This window comes from Rhinatrema bivittatum, chromosome 2 (assembly GCF_901001135.1).
Source record: "Rhinatrema bivittatum chromosome 2, aRhiBiv1.1, whole genome shotgun sequence".
Lineage (NCBI taxonomy): Eukaryota > Metazoa > Chordata > Amphibia > Gymnophiona > Rhinatrematidae > Rhinatrema > Rhinatrema bivittatum.
Genome location: NC_042616.1, coordinates 35,126,956 through 35,148,853, shown reverse-complemented (window position 1 = coordinate 35,148,853; position 21,898 = coordinate 35,126,956). Strand labels below are relative to the sequence as shown.

Here is a 21,898-nt window from a genome sequence, read left to right as displayed (position 1 = left end):
ACTAGGTTGAGGTTCCAAAGAGGCACTGGCCACTTTAGGGGTGGTTGGATCTGCTTGACTCCTTTCAGAAAGCGGGAGACATCCAGGTGAGAGGCTATGCTGCTGCTCTCACTCTTGGTTCCGTAGCATGACAATGCGGCCACCTGTACCTTGATGGAGTTAGAGACAATCCCTTCTGTAGGCCGTTCTGCAGGAATTCCAAAATCGCAGGAATTTTGACTGAGCGTGGTATGATGTCGCAGTCCTCTCACCCGGCTTCAAATACTCTCCAAATCCTTATGTATGTTAGGGATGTGGAGAACTTGCGTGCTCAGAGTAGGGTGTCAATTACTGCCCCCGAGTATCCGCTCTTCCTTAAGCGAGTCCTCTCAATGGCCAGACCATAAGAGAGAATTGAGCTGGGTCCTCGTGGAGGATCGGTCCCTATTGGAGCAGGTCTCTGTGTGGAGGTAGCGGCAAGGGGCTTCCTGTCAGCAGTCTTCGCTTGTCTGCGTACCACGGTCTTCTTGGCCAGTCCGGGGCCACTAGAAGTACTGGTCCCCTGTGGTGTTCTATCTTGTGGATGATTGCGCCCAATAGGGGCCACAGCGGGAAGGCATATAACAGAGTCTCCTGTGGCCAGGACTATACCAGGGTATCAATTCCCTGGGACTGGGGTTCCCGTCTGCAGCTGAAGAAACTGGGTACTTGGGCATTGGACGTTTGCCAGGAGGTCCATGGTTGGTGTTCCCCAACAGTTTACTATCAATTGGAATACTGTGGTTGACAGCCTCCAATATCCTGGATCTAGACTTTCTCTGCTGAGGTAGTCCGCAGTGACGTTGTCTTTCCCGGCAATATGGATGGCTGAGATCTCTTGAAGATTCACTTCCATCCATGACATTAGGAGGTCTATTTCCAGAGACACCTGTTGGCTTCTGGTTCCTCCCTGACAGTTGATGTAGGCCACTGTTGTGGCGTTGTCCGACATTACTCTGACCACTTTGTCTCGGAGTCTGTGAACAAACCTTAGGCAGGCTAGTCTGACTGCCTGGGCTTCTAGGCGATTGATGTTCCATCCTGACTTTTCTTTGTTCCATTGCCCTTGGGCGGTTAGCTCCTGGCAGTGTGCTCCCCATCCTCGTAGGCTGGCATCCGTGGTGAGTAGGATCCAGGTCGGTGAGGATAGTCTCGTTTCCTGGCTCAGATGGGCTTCCTGTAGCACCATCGTAGTTGGGCCCGAACTCTGTCAAGAGCTGAAGCCATACTGTGTAGTTCTGGGACAGTGGATTCCATCGTGATAGTAGTGAGCATTGTAGGGGTCTCATGTGAGCTTGTGCCCATGGCACAACTTCCAGTGTGGATGCGATGAGGCTGAGAACTTGTGGGTAATCCCATGCTGTGGGGCAAAGTTCGCTCAACAGGGTTTGTAACTGGGTCATCAGTTTTGATCTCCTTGTCGGTGTCAGGATGACCTTGTCTTGTTTGGTGTCGAACCGGACTCCCAAGTATTCTAGAGATTTGGAGGGCTGCAGGCAGCTCTTGTTTGTGTTGACCATCCACCCAAGGCTCTCCAGTAGAGTTTTGATTCTGTTGGTTGCCTGGTGGCTTTCCTCTGGGGATTTCGCTCTGATCAGCCAAAGAGGTAAGGAGAGCTGACAAAATATTTTTCAGATACATCAGAGAAAGGAGAAAAGTTCCAAGTGGTATAGTGAAATTGAAAGGTGAAAAGGATGAATGTGTAGAGAGAGAGACAAAGAAATGGCAGAAATACTAAACAAATACTTCAATTCGGTGTTCACTAAAGAGGACCCAGGAGGAGGACTGTCACTAGTTATCAAAAAACTGGAGGGGGGTGGAGTAGATGTAACTCCGTTTACAGAAGAGAATGTATAGGAAGAGCTGGGAAAACTGAAAGTGGACAAAGCCATGGGGCCTGATGAGGTTCATCCCAGGATACTGAGGGAGCTCAGAGATGTGCTGGTGGGTCCGCTGTATGACCTGTTCAATAGATCCCTAGAAATGGGAGTGGTGTCGAGTGATTGGAGAAGAGCGGTGGTGATCCCGCTTCACAAGAGCGGGAGCAGAGAGGAGGCTGGAAACTACAGGCCGGTTAGCCTCACCTCAGTGGTGGGTAAAGTGATGGAGTCGCTGCTGAAAGAAATAATAGTGAACTTCTACAGGCAGGAGGATTGTTGGACCCAAGGCAGCATGGATTCACCAGGGGAAGATCCTGTCAGAGAAATCTGATCGACGTTTTCGACTGGGTGACTAGGGAATTGGATCAAGGAAGAGCACTCGATGTCATCTACTTGGATTTCAGTAAGGCTTTTGATACGGTCCCACACAGGAGACTGGTGAATAAAATGAGAAGCTTAGGAGTGAGTGCCGAGGTGGTGGCCTGGATTGCAAACTGGTTGACAGACAGACGACAATGTGTGATGATAAATGGAACTTACTCTGAAGAGAGAGCGGTGTTAAGCGGAGTGCCGCAAGGATCGGTGTTGGGACCGGTCCTGTTCAATATCTATGTGAGCGACATAGCGGACGAGATAGAAGGCAAGGTTTGTCTGTTTGTGGAAGACACCAAGATCTGCAACAGAGTGGACACGCCGGAAGGAGTGGAGAGAATGAGACGAGATTTAAGGAAGCTGGAAGAGTGGTCGAAGATATGGCAGCTGAGATTCAATGCCAAGAAGTGCAAAGTGATGCATATGGGGTGTGGAAATCCAAAAGAACTGTATTCGATGGGGGGTGAAGGGCTGATGTGCACGTAGCAGGAGAGAGACCTAGGGGTGATAGTGTCTAATGATCTGACGTCAGCGAAACAATGTGACAAGGCGATAGCTAAAGCTAGAAGAATGCTGGGCTGCATAGAGAGAGGAATATCAAGTAAGAAAAGGGAAGTGATTATCCCCTTGCACAGATCCTTGGTGAGGCCTCACCTGGAATTACTGTGCTCAGTTTTGGAGACCATATCTCCGAAGGGACAGAGACAGGATGGAGGCGGTACAGAGAAGGGCGACCAAAAAGGTGGAGGGTCTTCATCAAATGTCTTATGAGGAGAGACCGAAGAACCTAAATATGTACACCCTGGAGGAAAGGAGGAGCAGAGGTGATATGATACAGACTTTCAGATACTTGAAAGGTTTTAATGACCCAAAGATAACGACAAACCTTTTCCGTCGGAAAAAAAATCAGCATAACCAGGGGTCACGATTTAAAGCTCCAGGGAGGTAGATTCAGAACCAACATCAGGAAGTATTTCTTCACGGAGAGGTTGGTAGATGCCTGGAATGCCCTTCCGGAGGAAGTAGTGAAGACCAGAACTGTGAAGGACTTCAAAGGGGCGTGGGATAAATATTGTGGATCCATAAAGTCTAGAGATGTGAATGAAGAGTGGGTGGCTCGCAGGAATGACGGCTACTGCCTGGAGATAATACCCTTATTCAATAAACATACACACAGTTAATGCGACTCCAACATTATTCTAAGCTTCAACGGCAAGAGGTAATGTGGGAAAAAAAAGGATTTCCAGTCGCAAAAAATGTGGGGAGTAGTTTGCTGATTACGGCGGTTACTACTCCTAACCAAATAAGCCTGATACTTCACTTTCAATGCATAACCAGCATAGCTCTCTGCTTCAATGGCAAGGGAGAAAGTCTGATACTTCATGCATATCCAGCGGCGGCGTTACAAAAAAGCCAAGCAAGTCGAGCAGGCAATGCTCGCAAACAAAATAGACGATTTAGAAAACTGCTGCTGGTGGCGTAATCTGAGAAGACGCCGCATTCCAGAATCTCCGGAATATACTGCCGGTTGTAACTTCGATTTGCCAGATTTTACTCTCCTCTACTTCTTCTAAATCAGCTTCAGACTTGGTGCCGCAGACCCGTTACAAAACTAGAGTGGACCCATAAGGCATTGGGCCCTAAAATAGCTAAGAGGGCTAGAGATATTGTTTTCTGCCTTCATTGCTACACCCTCAATTGTATGCGGCTGCAAGAAAACAGAACGAGTGGCACTGGGAAGGCCATAAGCTTCCTCTCTTTAATGATCTGGCCCCTACTGCCCTTCGTAAACGCTTCAGACTTAAAGCAGATACCAAGGTGCTTCGTGCAGAGAACATCCCCTACAGATGGACCTTTCCCTTCAATCTCTATTTTATGGTGAAAAGCGTCTCATATAAAATTAAATCACTAGCCGACGGTGAGGATGCCTTCAAGCAAACTAACCTTCCGGTTCATTTCTCCGCTCTGAAAGCTGTTGACCGTGTGTTTAAAGTAGACTCTTTCCACGATGACTCTGGGCTGGCAATGGATGCTGCCGGCTATGGCGCCCTTCGGTGGACGCCAGCTCAGCTACGTCTGATCAATGATGAACTATCTGAATTTTCCTGATTCCGGCTCAAGTGGTGTACAGAAAGTGGTTTCGGATACACTGGAGTCCAAAGTTTCTAATTTTGTGCCTATTTCCTATTACGATAGGCTTACAATGTTATTACTAATCTTAAGCAGCCATCACTGGTTGCGGGGAGATTGTTATTAGGCGGGATTTTCAAATTGTTTTGGGTTCACAACAGTTTAAATTGATTTCATGTATGAGCTTGCACATTATACAGCAGAAAGATACCACCAGAGGTGGTAGTAGTCAGGCAGCAGTCCAGGGACCCTCAGCGGAGGAGACCTGTCTCGCAATGATAGTATAGGGAGTGCAGGATGCAGGTTCCCAGTGCTGATCTGCAGATGAGACAGACTGACAATGTTAGATAAGTTGGTAGCTGTATAGATGGAGATCCCAGCAGGCAGAAGTAGTTGAATATAGGCACCGAGGCAGGGAGAGCAGGCCCTCGAGGAGCGTGTACCTGATCCTTATAGGCACCTGATAGAAAGCAAAGGGCCCCTGAGGAGCAGGTACCCAGGTTAGAGAACTACCCCAAAGGGCAGAGAGAGCTTCCTGCGGCAGCAGGGAAGCGGCAGAGTAGCTTAGACCGGACGAGTCCAATCCTTGCTAACTCAAATTGTTAGCAAACGAAGGGCAGGCTAAATACCCGGATGGCGTGACGTCACTTGAGGGGACCGCCCTCGAGGGTCCCGCCATGACGTGGATAAAGACGTGGGTGGCGTGCGTGTGCACGCACCCTACGAGGCCCTCAGGAGAAACATGGCGGATTGCCTTGCCATTGCCGTCCAGGGGACGCCGGAGAGAGCGGCTTGCAGACGCAGCGGTAGCCATCTTCCCAAGGCTAGCGGGAACATAAGAACATGCCATACTGGGTCAGACCAAGGGTCCATCAAGCCCAGCATCCTGTTTCCAACAGTGGCCAATCCAGGCCATAAGAACCTGGCAAGTACCCAAAAACTAAGTCTATTCCATGTAACCATTGCTAATGGCAGTGGCTATTCTCTAAGTGAACTTAATAGCAGGTAATGGACTTCTCCTCCAAGAACTTATCCAATCCTTTTTAAACACAGCTACACTAACTGCACTAACCACATCCTCTGGCAACAAATTCCAGAGTTTAATTGTGCGTTGAGTAAAAAAGAACTTTCTTCGATTAGTTTTAAATGTGCCACATGCAAACTTCATGGAGTGTCCCCTAGTCTTTCTACTATCCGAAAGAGTAAATAACCGATTCACATCTACCTGTTCTAGACCTCTCATGATTTTAAACACCTCTATCATATCCCCCCCTCAATCGTCTCTTCTCCAAGCTGAAAAGTCCTAACCTCTTTAGTCTTTCCTCATAGGGGAGCTGTTCCATTCCCCTTATCATTTTGGTAGCCCTTCTCTGTACCTTCTCCATCGCAATTATATTTTTGAGATGCGGCGACCAGAATTGTACACAAAATTCAAGGTGCGGTCTCACCATGGAGCGATACAGAGGCATTATGGCATTTTCCGTTTTATTCACCATTCCCTTTCTAATAATTCCCAACATTCTGTTTGCTTTTTTTTGACTGCCGCAGCAGACTGCACCGACGATTTCAATGTGTTATCCACTATGACGCCTAGATCTCTTTCTTGGGTTGTAGCACCTATTACGGAACCCAACATTGTGTAATTATAGCATGGGTTATTTTTCCCTATATGCATCACCTTGCACTTATCCACATTAAATTTCATCTGCCATTTGGATGCCCAATTTTCCAGTCTCACAAGGTCTTCCTGCAATTTATCACAATCTGCTTGTGATTTAACTACTCTGAACAATTTTGTTTCATCTGCAAATTTGATTATCTCACTTGTCGTATTTCTTTCCAGATCATTTATAAATATATTGAAAAGTAAGGGTCCCAATACAGATCCCTGAGGCACTCCATTTAATCCTACTCTCAGTTTTCTGTCTTTTAGCCAGTTTGCAATCCAGGAAAGGACATCGCCACCTATCCCATGACTTTTTACTTTTCCTAGAAACCTCTCATGAGGAACTTTGTCAAATACCTTCTGAAAATCCAAGTATACTACATCTACCGGTTCACCTTTATCCACATGTTTATTAACTCCTTCAAAAAAGTGAAGCAGATTTGTGAGATGAGACTTGCCTTGGGTAAAGCCATGCTGACTTTGTTCCATTAAACCATGTCTTTCTATATGTTCTGTGATTTTGATGTTTAGAACACTTTCCACTATTTTTCCTGGCACTGAAGTCAGGCTAACCGGTCTGTAGTTTCCCGGATCGCCCCGGAGCCCTTTTTACTAATAGGTCTGAAATTTCATTTTTTAGTTCCTTCAGAACTCTGGGGTGTATACCATCCGGTCCAGGTGATTTACTACTCTTCAGTTTGTCAATCAGGCCTACCACATCTTATAGAAACATAGAAACATAGAAATGACGGCAGAAGAAGACCAAATGGCCCATCCAGTCTGCCCAGCAAGCTTCCCTCATTTCTTCTCTCATACTTATCTGTTTCTCTTAGCTCTTGGTTCTAATTCCCTTCCACCCCCGCCATTAATGTAGAGAGCGGTGATGGAGCTGCATCCAAGTGAAATATCTAGCTTGATTAGTTAGAGGTAGTAGGGGTAGTAACCGCCGCAATAAGCAAGCTACACCCATGCTTATTTGTTTTTACCCAGATTATGTTATACAGCCCTTATTGGTTGTTTATCTTCTCCCCTGCCGTTGAAGCAGGGAGCTATGCTGGATATGCGTGAGGTATCAGTTTTTTTTCTTCTCCCCTGCCGTTGAAGCAGAGAGCTATGCTGGATATGCATCGAAAGTGAAGTATCAGGCACATTTGGTTTGGGGTAGTAACCGCCGTAACAAGCCAGCTACTCCCCGCTTTGTGAGTGTGAATCCTTTTTTCTTCTCCCCTGCCGTTGAAGTTATGCTGGATATGCGTGAAGTATCAGTTTTTCTTCTCCCCTGCCGTTTAAGCAGAGAGCTCTGCTGGATGTGTGAAGTAACAGTTTTTCTTCTCCCCTGCTGTTGAAGCAGAGAACTATGCTGGATATGCATTGAAAGTGAAGTATAAGAATGGAGTGATCAAGCTAGTTGAAAGGCATCAGGAATAGAGGAAGGTGGAGGTAGTAATTTGGATATTTGGTTTGGGGTAGTAACCGCCGTAACAAGCCAGCTACTCCCGTCTTTGAGAGTGCAAATCCTTTTTTCCACATTTCCTCTTGCTGTTGAAGCTTAGAGTGATGTTGGAGTCACAGTAACCATGTGTATGTTTATTGAATAAGGGTATTGTCTCCAGGCAGTAGCCATCATTCTGGCGAGTCACCCACTCTTCATTGGTGGCCTCTTGACTTTATGGATCCACAGTGTTTATCCCACGCCCCTTTGAAGTCCTTCACAGTTCTGGTCTTCACCACTTCCTCCGGAAGGGCATTCCAGGCATCCACCACCCTCTCCTCTTCTAGGTTCACCGTGATTTGATTCAGTCCATCTGAATCATTACCCATGAAAACCTTCTCCATTACGGGTACCTCCCCAACATCCTCTTCAGTAAACACCGAAGCAAAGAAATCATTTAATCTTTCCACTATGGCCTTATCTTCTCTAAGTGCCCTTTTAACCCCTCGATCATCTAACGTCCAACTGACTCCCTCACAGGCTTTCTCCTTCGGATATATTTAAAAACGTTTTTACTGTGAGTTTCTGCCTCTACAGCCAACTTCTTTTCAAATTCTCTCTTAGCCTGTCTTATCAATGTCTTACATTTAACTTGCCAATGTTTATGCTTTATCCTATTTTCTTCTGTTGGATCCTTCTTCCAATTTTTGAATGAAGATCTTTTGGCTAAAATAGCTTCTTTCACCTCCCCTTTTAACCATGTCGGTAATCGTTTTGCCTTCTTTCCACCTTTCTTAATGTGTGGAATACATCTGGACTGTGCTTCTAGAATGGTATTTTTTAACAATGACCACGCCTCTTCGACATTTTTTACTCTTGTAGCTGCTCCTTTCAGTTTTTTTCTAACAATTTTTCTCATTTTATCAAAGTTTCCCTTTTGAAAGTTAAGCACTCCTCTCCCACCTCCCCTCCCTCATTTATCCCCATCCCCTCCTCTTCCTCACTACAATTACTAAGAAATGCTTTCCCTTTCTTTCATTTTGTGGCCTGGTAGTTTTCTCCTGTTCCTCTGTAATTCCAGTTTAATTAGAACCAGAGTTGGTTCCCGGTGCTTTGAACTTTCATTACCAACTGTCCTAGATTTTTGCCCCCATTTTATCTCCTTCCCAAAACACTAGGTCTGCTCATTGCAGTGATGGCCCTCGGCTACAAGGGATGGGGGCAGACAACACGGCTCCTTCTATAACCCTGCAATCACAGGCCCTGTATCCGCCCACCAGGTATCACCCCTGAGCACTGACCATGTATCTCTGCCTCCTCCCCAGCCCCAGTGCCTCAGGGAGGAGGAGACCCAACTTCACTCAGAAATGAAATAATCTTCTGTTCTCCCCTCCCAAAAATATGAATTTCTTAAAAACTCTCTCTCCTTACCCAGGGATCTGAGTGTCTGATAATTCTCCTTCATTACGTCCTTGTAAAGCTCCTTCTGCCGTTCTTCTAAACCCTCCCACTCCTCCTGGGAGAAATAGACAGCGACGTCCTCAAAGGTCACTGGGTCCTGAAACAAAAACCAGAAACACTCAGCACCTTCTGTATCTCATGCATCAGGAGAGCTCCCAGTGCTGGGACTCAGCAGGGCACATAATTCACAGTCACATAACACAGTCCCAGAGCAGGACTATTGCAACTGGAAACCAGTTACACACACAGCACCTGGGACACAAAACCTCTCTTTGTGGGACTCCTGTTCTCTCTCCTTACACCCAGGAGGGTCCCAAATTGCCTTTTCTGTGTCTCAGATCTGCTCGGGGTCCTATTAAAGTCAGGGCTGACTCTGCAGTGCTCGGCCTTCTGCACCCGCTGCCTTTCAGCTGTAGAAGCAGTTAAGTCCACGCCAGGAACCAGCTACTGGGCCAAGGCACACCTCTGAGGGACCACGGAAATCAGCTCAGGAATTTTCAACTGGGTGAGGGACCATTAGGTATCACCACAGGAGAACGGGGCTTTCTTTACAAATTTCTCCTTCCACATAGGGAGATGCACGCTCTGCATCTACTGGAAATGGAGAATAGTGGCAGGCTGGGGTCACTGCAGGGTTATATATACTGTGACGTCAGCTTGCTCCATCTCCATCTGCTGGCAGGAGAGCATAAATCCACTGGTCCTGAGTCCATCCGTCTACTCGCTAGGAAATATCAATTTTTGCCATCTGAGCATCCTGCCCACATTCTCACAATAGGGTTATTGCAGTGCTGAATGATGCGTATTCAGCCATGCGTTCCTCTGCTGGCAAGCGATCGCTTACTGATACTCCCTGCGGGTATGACAAGTTCTGTATAAGCCGGAATATACCCGGCTCTTTCTTAGGTACAACTGCTATTGGTGAAAGCATCATCTCAAACGGTGGGCGGGAAAATGAGCCTACCATCCTTCCTATGGCCAACTCAGAGTCCATCATCTGTTGTACGAGATCTGCCTGTTGCACCACTGACAGGGCATTGCTGGAATTGATGGGGTTAATCGGGCCCTGGAAAGGGATGATGAACCCTTCCATGAAACCATAGGAAAATTAGTTTCTTACCTGATAATTTTCGTTCCTGTAGTACCAAGGATCAGTCCAGACAGCTGGGTTATGCCTCCCCTCCAGCAGATGGAGTCAGAGAGAAAACTGAAAGCACCCCCTAGATATACTGGTGTGCCACCTGCGATCCTTCAGTATATGTGATATCAAAGCAGAAGTAATGAATTAACCACTTCCGACAGCGCCCCCCAATAAATTTCTGTTCCTTTCTTTTGGTCTTTTTTGTTGTTTTTTTTTTTAACTCAGTGACCAGATCAAACAGAAACCTCCTTGATGACGTATAAAACCAGGTATAACAAACATGACACCAAAGAGTGTACAGAAAAAACACTAAATAACGACAAACTTACCAGGGAAACTGTTCCAACCGTAGCGAATATAATCTGCAAGTGAAGAAATATTGAATACGAGCGGACTCCCAGAACTGTGGGCGGGCGTCTGGACTGATCCTTGGTACTACAGGAACGAAAATTATCAGGTAAGAAACTAATTTTCCTTTCCCTGTACGTACCAGGATCAGTCCAGACTGCTGGGATGTACCCAAGCCGCCTTAACTGGGTTGGGACCCTGAGAGTCCCGCTCAGATCACACTGCTCCCAAAGGATTGTGCAGACGGACCACGGACATCCAGGCGATAATGCCTGGAAAATGTATGCCAGGATTTCCAAGTGGCCGCCCTGCATATCTCTTGGCAAGAGACCAATTGGTTTACTGCCCACGAAGTCGCTTGAGAACGCAATGAATGAGCCTTAAGCCCATCAGGAACAGGTTTACCGCAGCCAATATACGCGGACGCAATAGCGCCCTTCAACCAGCGTGCGATTGTAGTCTTGGACGCCTGAAGTCCCTTCTTGGGTCCATTCCATAATACAAAAAGGTGATCTGACCTTCTAAAGTCGTTGGTAACCTCCAAATAGCGCAAAAGAACCCGCCGGACGTCCAAACGTCTCAAGTCTCTGCCTTGAGAAGACTGCAGCTCCTCTTCCGAAAAGGAAGGCAATTCTACCGTCTGGTTAACATGAAACGCTGAAACCACCTTAGGCAAGAAGGAGGGTACGGTCCGTAGGGAGACTCCTGATGCGGAAATACGCAAGAACGGTTCTCTGCAAGAAAGAGCCTGCAGCTCCGAAACACGATGGGCCGAGGAAATGGCCACTAGAAAAACTGTCTTGAGAGTCAAATCCTTCAACGAAGCCGTCTTAATAGGCTCAAAAGGTGCCGCACACAGGCCACGGAGTACCAAGTTCAGGTTCCAGGAAGGACAGGGAACCCACATAGGAGGGCGCAAGTTCCAGACACCTCGCAAAAACCGTGCAACATCAGGATGACTCGCAAGGGAAGACCCCTCGACCTTACCTCTCAAGCAGCCCAGCGCCGCTACCTGAACTCGAAGCGAATTATACGCCAAACCCTTCTTCAGGCCATCTTGCAAGAACGAAAGGATGTGACCCACGGACGAACGTCCGGGTGAAATACTTAGCACAGCGCATCAGTCGTGGAAAACCTTCCAAACCCTAGCATAGGCAAGCGTAGTGGAAGACCTGCACGCCTGAAGGAGAGTCGAAACAACAGCGTCCGAATAACCTCTCTTCCTCAATTGCCTCCGCTCATAAGCCAGGCCGCCAGACAAAAGCGATCTGCCAGATCGAAAAATACCGGGCCCTGACGGAGAAGGTTGGGAAGATGACCCAGACGTAGTGGACCGTCAACCGCCAGATTGACGAGATCCGCAAACCACGGGCGACGCAGCCATTCCGGAGCCACAAGAATCACCATGCCTTGATGAGCCTCTATGCGCCGTAACACTTTCCCCACCAGGGGCCACGGAAGAAACACATAAAGGAGGAGGCGACGGGGCCACGGAAGCACCAACGCATCCACGCCTTCCGACCCATGTTCCCGTCTTCGACTGAAGAAACGCACCGCTTTCGCATTTAGCCAAGTCGCCATCAGATCCAAGCGTGGAGTCCCCCAACGCTGAGTGATAAGAAGCATCGTCTCTGCCGACAGCTCCCATTCTCCTGGATCTAGATGCTGCCGACTGAGGTAATCTGCCTGAACGTTGTCCACTCCGGCGATGTGGGTGGCCGCGATTCGCGACAAATGTCGTTCGGCCCAGTCCATCAACAACGCTGCCTCTGTCGCCACAGCTCGACTTTTTGTGCCGCCTTGCCGATTTATGTACGCCACTGCGGTCGCATTGTCCGATAGAATTCTGACCGCTCGGCCGCGCATGATCGGAAGAAGGCGACGCAAGGCCAGACGTACCGCTCTGGTCTCCAAGCGATTGATGGACCAAGTTGACTGGAGCACTGACCAGGTGCCCTGGACTGCTCGGGACTGACAGACCGCCCCCCAGCCAGAGAGGCTGGCATCCGTCGTCACCACTATCCAGGATGGAGGCTCCAGTTCCACTCCCTGCAGGAGATTGCCTGGAGTTAGCCACCAGGAGAGACTGGAGCGGGCCGGCTCCATCAAGGGCAATTCCAGGCCGTAATCCTCGGATCTGGGATCCCAACGAGAAAGAAGTGCTGTTTGTAACGGCCGCATATGCGCAAAAGCCCATGGTACCATCTCCATAGTAGACACCATATGACCAATGACCTTTAAATAATCCCAAGCCGTAGGAGTGGGAAGGTCCATCAGACGCCGCACCTGTGCCTTGAGATTGAGCATGCGTTGATGTGGAAGAAAAACCTTGCCCACCAGGGTATTGAACCGAGCGCCCAAGAATTCCAACTGTTGGGTCGGCTTGAGTCGGCTTTTCGCGAAGTTGACTACCCAACCCAACGACTGAAGTTGACGCACCACCAAGGAAACCGCCCGTTTGCAGGACACTTGCGACTTTGCCTGGATGAGCCAATCGTCGAGATAGGGATGTACAAGGACTCCTTGACGACGGAGGGAAGCTGCAACCACCACGAGTACCTTGGTGAATACTCTCGGAGCGGTCACCAACCCGAAGGGGAGGGCACAAAATTGGTAATGGGACCCCAACACCATAAACCTCAGGTATCTTTGATGACGCTCTCGGATTCCAATGTGGAGATATACCTCGGTCAGGTCCATAGAAGTCAAATACTCTCCCTTGTGGACGGCCGCAACAACAGACCGTAGCGTCTCCATCCGAAAACGCGGGACTCGTAATGCCTTGTTCACACCTTTTAGGTCCAGGATTGGTCTGAAGGTGCCCTCCTTTTTGGGAACCAGGAAGTATATGGAATACCGACCCGTCCTGGTCTCGGCCGGTGGGACCGGGACCACCGCTCCCATAGCTTGCAGGTGGTTGACGGTTTGAGCTATAGCCAGCTGTTTTTCCGGAGGACAGCACGGCGAAATCATAAAAAGATCCCGGGGGGAACGTGCAAAATCCAACTCGTAACCGTGCTGAACAACGTCGAGGACCCATTGATCCGAAGTTATTTTGACCCACTCCTCCCAGAATCGAGACAGCCGACCTCCGATAAACGGAACGGAGGAATGGGTCTGCGCGCCTTCATTGAGCGGGCTTGCCGGCAGCGAAACCTTGCGAGGCCCCTCCCCGCGGAGGCCTCCTGCCACGAAAGGAAGAAGACCAGGACTGGGACCTGGTGGACTGCTGCTTCTGGGGAAAGGAACCACCTCTTCCCGCACGGAATCGCCTTTGACCCCGAAAGCGAGCCCTGGCATTCCCAAAGGAACGAGACTGACGAGGCTTATCCTCAGGCAATTTGTAAACTTTATTGTCTCCCAGGTCCTTAATGAGCTGATCTAATTCCTCGCCAAATAGCAACTTGCCCTTAAAGGGGAAAGAACCTAATCTCGCCTTAGAGGTGGCGTCTGCCGACCAGCGACGGAGCCACAGCAACCTCCTTGCGGAAACTGCCGAGGACATAATGCGAGCTGAGGTGCGCAACAAATCATATAGGGCATCCGCTGTATAAGCGACTGCAGATTTAACGCAATTTGCCTGTTCCGCCTCGCCCGGAGGAAGCTCCTGCGCGATCAGTAGCTGCCGGACCCAGCGCAGGTTGGCCCTCTGAACGAGGCTGCTGCACGCCACTGCCCGGACACCCAAGGCCGCCACGTAAAAAATGCGCTTCAACAAGACCTCCAGCTTGCGATCTTGGAGATCCTTTAAGGCTATACCCCCCCTAACCGGAATAGTCGTGTGTTTGACCACGGCCGTGACCGCCGAATCCACCGCGGGCGTTTTCAAAAGATCCAGGGATTCTGCGGGCAACGGGTATAGCTTTTCCAAAGCTCTGTTCACCCGCAGCGAAGCCTCCGGCAGCTCCCATTCCCTTGAGACAATCTGCAAAACTTTGGGATGGAAGGGGAAAGTCTGAGGGGGGGGGGCCCGAAGGCCCGCCATAGCAATGTCCCCCGTAGAAGTGTCCACATTCGGAGGCAGAGCTGACAGCTCTAGCTCTTGCAGGACATGGAGAATGAGAAAACTTAACTCATCCTTCCCAAATAATCGCAGCACCTGGGGGTCGACCCCCTCTACGGATCCCTGCTCGTCCATTGTGAGTAAATCCGGAGCCCCCGGAGCATCCCCCGAATCCTCAGCCCCCTTCCCCCCCCCCCCCCCGCAGGCGGATGACAGTAGCCCTGGTGGACCCCAGCCCCAGTGAGCTCCCCTGGTCCAAAGGGGCCTTGGGGACCTTTGGGAGAGAGGGACCGTCCACCTCCCAGCCAGACTATGCCTGCAAAAAAGCTTTGTGCATTAGGAGCACAAACTCGGAGGAAAATGGCACAGCCTGCTTTAAATCTTTTTTCATGGCTCCTGGGGGGAGGGGGGCTCGAGAGTCCTCCAAATCGGGCAGGGATCGCGGGCGCAGGTCCGGAAGAGAAGAAGGAGGGGAGGTTTCCTCCTCCGATGCCGACGGGTCCGTGTGCCGCGTGGCCAAGATGGCCGCCGCTCTCCTCCCCAAGGGAGGAGGGGCCGGGGGAACGGCTGCCCAAGCCACGCGGTGCCGCGACGCTGGGGGAAAAGAAGAACCGCTGCGGGCAGTGCTCGGCCCCCGGGAGGGTCCCTCGCCCCCGGGAAGACATCGGGAGCAGAGACCCTCCCGGGAGAGTCGCGCCCCCGCCCCCCCCCCCACAGGCCGTGCAGGCCGAAGATCGCGGCATCGTGGCAGGAATGGAGCTGCAGAGAAGAAAAGCGTGCCAAGAATAAGGTGAGGACACTCTCAAGCAAAACGGGCCAGGTGAACCAGCCACCCCCTCCGGAGTCCGTCGAGGCACTGGCAGGCCGGGGCTGAAAGGAGAAGAGCTCACTGCCTGTCCCCAACAGGCCTTAAGTGGCTCCCGAGCAAGAACAAACTTTTGAAAACCTCCTGTTTTCTTTTTCTTTTTTTTTTTTTAAACCCCCTTCAGGCTGGACCCCTGGAAAATGGGGGGAGGGTGACCGGACCACCGGTAAGCTCTCCCCCAGCCTCAGGGACATGCTAGTCCGGGAAAGTTAAGAGGACAGTGCCCTCTGTGCTTGCCTGGCGCTAAGCTCCAACTGCGCTGTGCACTGTGCAACAATATTCTACCTTGAGAGAAAGAAAGAAACAGAAGACAAAGAATAACCACAGGGAGAAAAGGGAAGAGACTAGTTGATCTTGTCCCCAAATTTTTTTTTCCCAGTACAAACAACTGACCAGGCCAGGACCACAGGTTATGCCTCTCAATCTGCTGGAGTCAGAGAATATACTGAGGGATCGCAGGTGGCACACCGGTATATCTAGGGGGTGTCTTCAGTTTTCTCTCTGACTCCATCTGCTGGAGGGGAGGCATAACCCAGCTGTCTGGACTGATCCTGGTACGTACAGGGAACTGCCAATTTCTGGGCATCCCTACTTCAACAAATACTGCATCACACTGACTTTCACTGGGAATGGAGCCCTGAGAAATTCGGCACCCCAGACGCATGACTCTGCAAAGAAGAGCAGAGTCCTGCATCTTCTGGGGTGCGGTAATCCAAAAGAACTGTATGTGATGAGGGGTGAAGGGCTGCTGTGCACTGAGCAGGAGAGGGACCTTGGGGTGATAGTGTCTAGCGACCTGAAGATGGTGAAGCAATGTAACAAGGCGATAGCTAAAGCCAGAAGAATGCTGGGCTGCGCAGAGAGAGGAATATCGAGTAAGATAAAGGAGGTGATAATCCCCTTGTACAGGTCCTTGGTGAGGCCTCACCTGGAGTACTGTGTTCAGTTCTGGAGACCGTATCTCAAAAGGGACAGAGAGAGGATGGAGGCGGTCCAGAGAAGGACGACCAAAATGGTGGGAGGTCTCCATGAAATGACTTATGTAACAGGTGGGTGAGAGAAAAAGATTAAAAAAAAAAAGATAAAGTGCGTAGCTTGCTGGGCAGACTGGATGGGCCGTTCGGTCTTCTTCTGCCGTCATTTCTATGTTTCTATGAGGAGAGGTTGAAGAATCTGAATATGTATACCCTGGAGGAGAGATGATATGATTCAGACCTTTAGATACCTGAAATGTTTTAATGATGCACAATCGACAAACCTTCTTTGTTGGAAAGAAATCAGTAGAACTAGAGGTCTCAGAATCAACGTCAGGAAATATTTCTTCACGGAGAGGGTGGTGGATGCCTGGAATGCCCATCCAGAAGAAGTGGTGAATACAAAATCAGTAAATGGGTTCAAAAAGGCATGGGATAAACACTGTGGATCCCTAAAGGCTGGAGGATGAGATTGAGGAAAAAAGCGCATGGGAGTAACTTGCTGGAGTGGCAGTTACTACCCTTAACCAATAAGCTTTCAGACTGTTGATGCAACTCCAACATCGCTCTCTGCTTCAATGGCAGGGAGAAAAATAGAAAAGGGGAATTAGTTTCAGACAGCAACCAACAAGGATATGAATTCTATGGTCTTGGAAAACAAATAAACAAGGGGGGTAACTTGTTAATGCAGCTGTTTCTACCCATAACCAATAAGCATGATACTTGTGATGCAACTCCAACATTGCTCTCTGCTTCAATAGCAAGAGATAACGGGGAATTGGACTCAGACAACAACCAACTTGGACTTGGACTTGGATTGGACTTGGATTGGGAAACTAAGTATGGGAGTAACTTGCCACCTCCCACCCCACCCGATGATACTTTTATGGGGGAGACCTGTATGGCATGGCTGGTGCTACCACAAGCTTGCTGGGCAGACTGGATGGATCATTTGGTCCTTGTCTACCGTCATGTCTATGTTTCTATTTTCTACACTCTTTTTGATTTTGCAGACCTCCTGGAAGTGTTCTTCTTCGAGCATCTACTTGCAGGATGTGGGGCAGAACCAAAATAACAAGCATGCTTAGAACTGCAATCCGGGGAAGTGCATGATGATTTATTAAATCCCCAGCAAGAGTTATTGTCAATGTGCACACAGAGACTTCCCCTGCCACCTGCGCTGTTTGGAGAAGGCCGTGTGTGCGCCCCTGCATCCGAAGCCTTATTGGCGCTCTGCTTAAGCCATAAGCCGATGTCTTGGGTTCTCCAGGCCATGAACCGATTCTCCTCCATTTTGTCTCTGAAGCGTTCATCATAAGTAAGCCTTGCGCAACTGTCATGCTCTCTGAATGCCCCGAGAACAGTACCTGCATAGCTCAACATGGGACCATATGTGCAGGGTCTTCCTGGCCTGCGACACTCAACTTTCTCAGAAATGCCATTGTCCAATTATTAATATTCCTAGGGACCTTCCTATCAGGGCCAGTCAGGTCACGCCCTCTTATTTCTCTTTTTTCTGCTCCTCCACCTTTTCCCTTCCATGATTTTGAAAATATCAATTTAGGTACAGTTTCTGATCTTCTTATGAAGTGCCCTGAGTGCACTCTACCACAATCAAGCTACGATAGTCAACACCAGGGTATCCCTGGATCCCTTGGCCTTTTCTTCACCTGGCCTGCTCAGGCTAGCTTCGGGGTATCTCTCCAAACTAGAGACTGACCTATTTTTGCTCTTCCTCTTCCCTTTCGTTCTACCTGACTTAGCTGGTGCCATCTCTACCAGACCTGGCGCTGTTGCTCGCTTCCCTGGAAGTCTCACCCATTGTAGTTCCAACCCTGGGTCATCTACAGAGCCTCGTGAAGTGGCGCCTGCTGCTGCGAGTCATGGCTCTGCCCTTCCTTCTTCTGGCGACTGCAGCATCTCTCCGCGATCTGACAATGAAGGCCCTGCGAGCTGAGGCAAGTCCCGCTGACAGCCACGGGTTCAGAAAACGGACGCCAGCAAAATTGAGCGTCCGTTTTCCAACCCGCGGGCAGATTTTTTTTTAATCATCTTTGGGGCCTCCGACTTAATATTGCCTTGATATTGTCGGAAGGTTTACAGAAAAGCAGTTTTTTCTGCTTTTCTGTACACTTTCCCGGTGCAACCTTTGGCAGGTGTTAATTTCTGAAAGTAAAATGTGCGGCTTGGCGCATCATACTTACAGCTCGATACAGTAACATTCAGTTGAAGATTTCTCGTCTGTAACGAGCTCGCTGCGCACAATTCCGACGCGTAAGGCAAACCAGCGATACAGTCTCCAGTTTCGCGCGTCCGTAGCGCTTCTTAAAACAGACGCGTAACCCTTCCCCACACGGCATGTAAATGAACGAATTCGCTGTATAATGAAGGAATTAGCTATTCCCCTCCGATACCGTAACGGGCGCTCAGGTTATCTCATAAGTAACGCACTGTTTTGCCGCGGCCGTAACGTGTTAGTTTACCGCCTCCCCCTAGTAGGAGTTAGGACTGTGAGTCTAGTAACAAATCCATCGACACCGCTTAAGACACTCAAAAACAATAAAACACAATAAAAAAAAAAAGCGATACAGAGATGATCGAGAAAATGTAATGATGTGGGACACATAAAACCTGTCAGAAAAAAAAATAAAAATTTTTAAATACCTGTCGGAGGGCCGCGTGGGTCCAGGCGGCCGGCGGCGGCGGGAGCCGGGTGGTCACGTGTTAAATCTAGGCCGCGGGCGGGTGGGCGCCTGTTCCAGGCGGCAGCGGCGGCAGGGGGACACGCGTTAGTTCGAAACGGCCGGTGGGCGGCGGGTGGTCGCGTGTTAAATCTAGGCCGGGTCCGCACAGGCGCGCATTCATTCACTGCCGGTGGGGGCTGCAGCCCCCACCGGCAGTGAATGAATGCGCGCCTGTGCGACCCCTGCGATTCGGCGCTCAAGGCAGTCACATGCCGCATTCATTCAGGCGGAGCCGGCGGCTTTCGCCGCCGGCTACTCCGCCTGGATGAATGAATGCGCGCCTGTGCGACCCAGCCTAGATTTAACACGCGACCACCCGCCGCCGCCCGCCCGCCGGCCGTCTCGAACTAACGCGTGTCCACCCGGCTCCCGCCGCCGCCCGCCAGCCGCCTGGACCCACGCGGCCCTCCGACAGGTATTTAAAATTATTTTTTTTTTGAACACTCAGGTTTTTACATATTTTGGTATTTTTTTTTTCACTTCATGGTGCCTGTCATTTCAAATGTCATTTGAAATGACATTTGAAATGACAGGTACCAGCGCACCCTGGTTACTGTATAGGCGCTGTATTAAGCGCCTATACAGTAAAATGGGTTACACGGGCATAACCCTTCCCTACCGCTTTAAAGCCGCGGCATGCATTTGCATGCGATTAGAGGAGAGTATCGGGGAGTTAGTGAAGAGAACTGTGCGTGCGGGGAGGAAGGGTGCGCCTGACACTGCCGCACTGTTATTACCGCGGCCTTACAGGATCGACCTGATAATCGGCCATGAATAAGGGGTAAAACAGCATGTCGAAAATGCGCGTCCAAATGGGAGCTAATGGTGCGCTCGGCCTGAGCGCACTTTATTGCATTGGCCCGAATGAGAGGTTGATCCTGCATATGTGATGCTGAACAGCTTCCTATTGTGCTCTGAGATGACTTATGACGGCAGGGACTGTGCCTGCTGTGCATGCTCGGTGCTCAGCACTGCCTGCTCCTGTTCTGGATCCCATGGAAGTGTTGCTGTCTAAGCCACCCTGGCAGCATGCATCTTGCCTCTGCGCTTCTTTCCTCTTGATCGGCTCCTCCTCCCGGCGCTGCCTTCCTGCCTACGAGGAGTCTTATAATGCACGCCGGAGTGCAGACTGTGTTCCTATGCCACATCAGTCATAATGGAGGCTTTCTCCCACAAACGGAGCTCTTCCCGGGTGTTCTACCCGTCAACAGCCACCACCACCCCCCACCCCCTCAGCAACGCCACTTATCCTGTCCGCAAGTATGCTGCTCTGGTTGTCTTCCCCCGCCGGCAGCCTTGATTGCGTGCCTGAGTTTCTCTGTTCTGATCACCTTCACCCACCAACAGCCTTGATCGCATAGCTATGCTCACCTCTGCCGAATCATGCAGCACCACTCGACAGACCGCAGCCACTCCAATCCGTTTGCTCAGAGAAACAAAGCTCCTGCTCTGGCCCGACCATTTTATACCTTACTGCAGTGCCCTCACTGTCAGAAGCAACTTGCAAGGTCTCTCTACTGGGATCCTGGGCATGACTTGAAATGCACGCTGTTGCCAGAGATTGCACCATGACAGAGACCTCTCACTGCAATGCCCACAAAACAAAGGGACGTGTGCTTGGGGTAGTGGGTTTAAATGGCCTGCCATGACATCATAGCCCGGCAACTGCTCTCTCTCCCATACCCCAATGTCACTTGTCCACTGGACCTACAGAGCAGGAGGGGAAGATGGGAATAACAAGAGGTGAATCACTAAGGGGACGGGGAAAGGCTGAGCCCACGTCCCCAAGATAAGAGAGGGCTACAAGGCATGTTTGCACATACCCTCATATCATATGCCCTTCCGCTGCACCAATGTTAGTCTCTTGCTCTGTATAGCTACCCCCACAGTCCAGGTTTCACCAATGCTTCTGCAGCTAATTCTTACTGCCACGTCTCTCCTGTCAGACTCTGCCAGCTAGTTCTGGCACAGAGCCTTACAGTAAACAATACCACATGATTTTGGATGAAGTGGTGGGGGCACAGGAGATTGACAGCAGCAGCAATGGGAGGAAGGCTGTATATAGTACAGGACAGGGAGCGTGAGCAAATAGGAAAGAGAGGGGAAGAAGGAGATTAATGAGGGAGGAGATATTGGCTGCTTGGAAGTAGACTAAAGGAGGAGACTGGAGTGAGATAAAGGAAAGGGAAAAAGCTAGACTGTGGGACAGGTCTATAAATACTTATTAGCCAGAGATAGACTTCAGTTTCTCCACATCTTATTTCTTCCACAGAACATAAAACAGGACTTTTGTATTGAAATGTGCAGGATACATCCCGTGTGAAACAGGATGCTGGGGTCGATAGACCATTGCTCCGACCCAGCCCGGCTTGCACAGAGAGGGCAGGAAGTTGGGGGGCAATCTCCTACCTGAAGAGAAACTCCTGCAGGCATTTTCCTCTCTGCTTTTAGGATTAGCAAAGCATTGGAGGCTTTTTCTCCGGTTGGGGATGAACTGAGTGCCTGCCCCTTGCTCTTACAGGGAGAAAGTAAAGCTGCAGGGCTCGAAGAAGGGAGACGAGTTTCTACTTCCCTGGAACCGACTTTCAGCTGCTGCAAACGGCTCCGCTTCCTGGGGGCGCAGACTGATGACATCACACACGAGGGGGCGGGAGAAGTGGCCTCAGTGGAGGAGTAGCCTAGTGGTTATATCAAAGTGTATCCTGTCATAAAATAATATTTCTGACAAACGAGCTAAATTATATATCACAGCTATATGTAATTAAAATCATGCAACTTAAAAATAATACAACTTTGGCATAGTAAAAAAGCACCATAGACACAGAAGAAAATCAATTAAAAGCTGATTCAAATACATGAAGGCT

General features: G+C 49.8%; 1 protein-coding gene across 2 annotated transcripts in view; it reads right to left on the bottom strand.

Annotated features, from left to right (window-relative positions):
- Window positions 1–21,672, bottom strand: part of LOC115083795 (zinc finger protein 585A-like) — a 37,058-nt gene extending 15,386 nt beyond the window's left edge. The window contains exons 1-2 of one of the 2 annotated variants that reach the window (XM_029587815.1): window positions 21,444–21,672; window positions 8,930–9,056 (exon numbers count right to left, since the gene is read on the bottom strand). In XM_029587815.1, the coding sequence (XP_029443675.1) occupies window positions 8,930–9,056; window positions 21,444–21,668 (352 nt within the window). In that variant the 5' untranslated portion in view covers window positions 21,669–21,672. The remainder of the gene's footprint in view (window positions 1–8,929; window positions 9,057–21,443) is intronic. The other variant, XM_029587816.1, reaches the window with a different exon arrangement.
- Window positions 21,673–21,898: the final 226 nt, after the last annotated feature.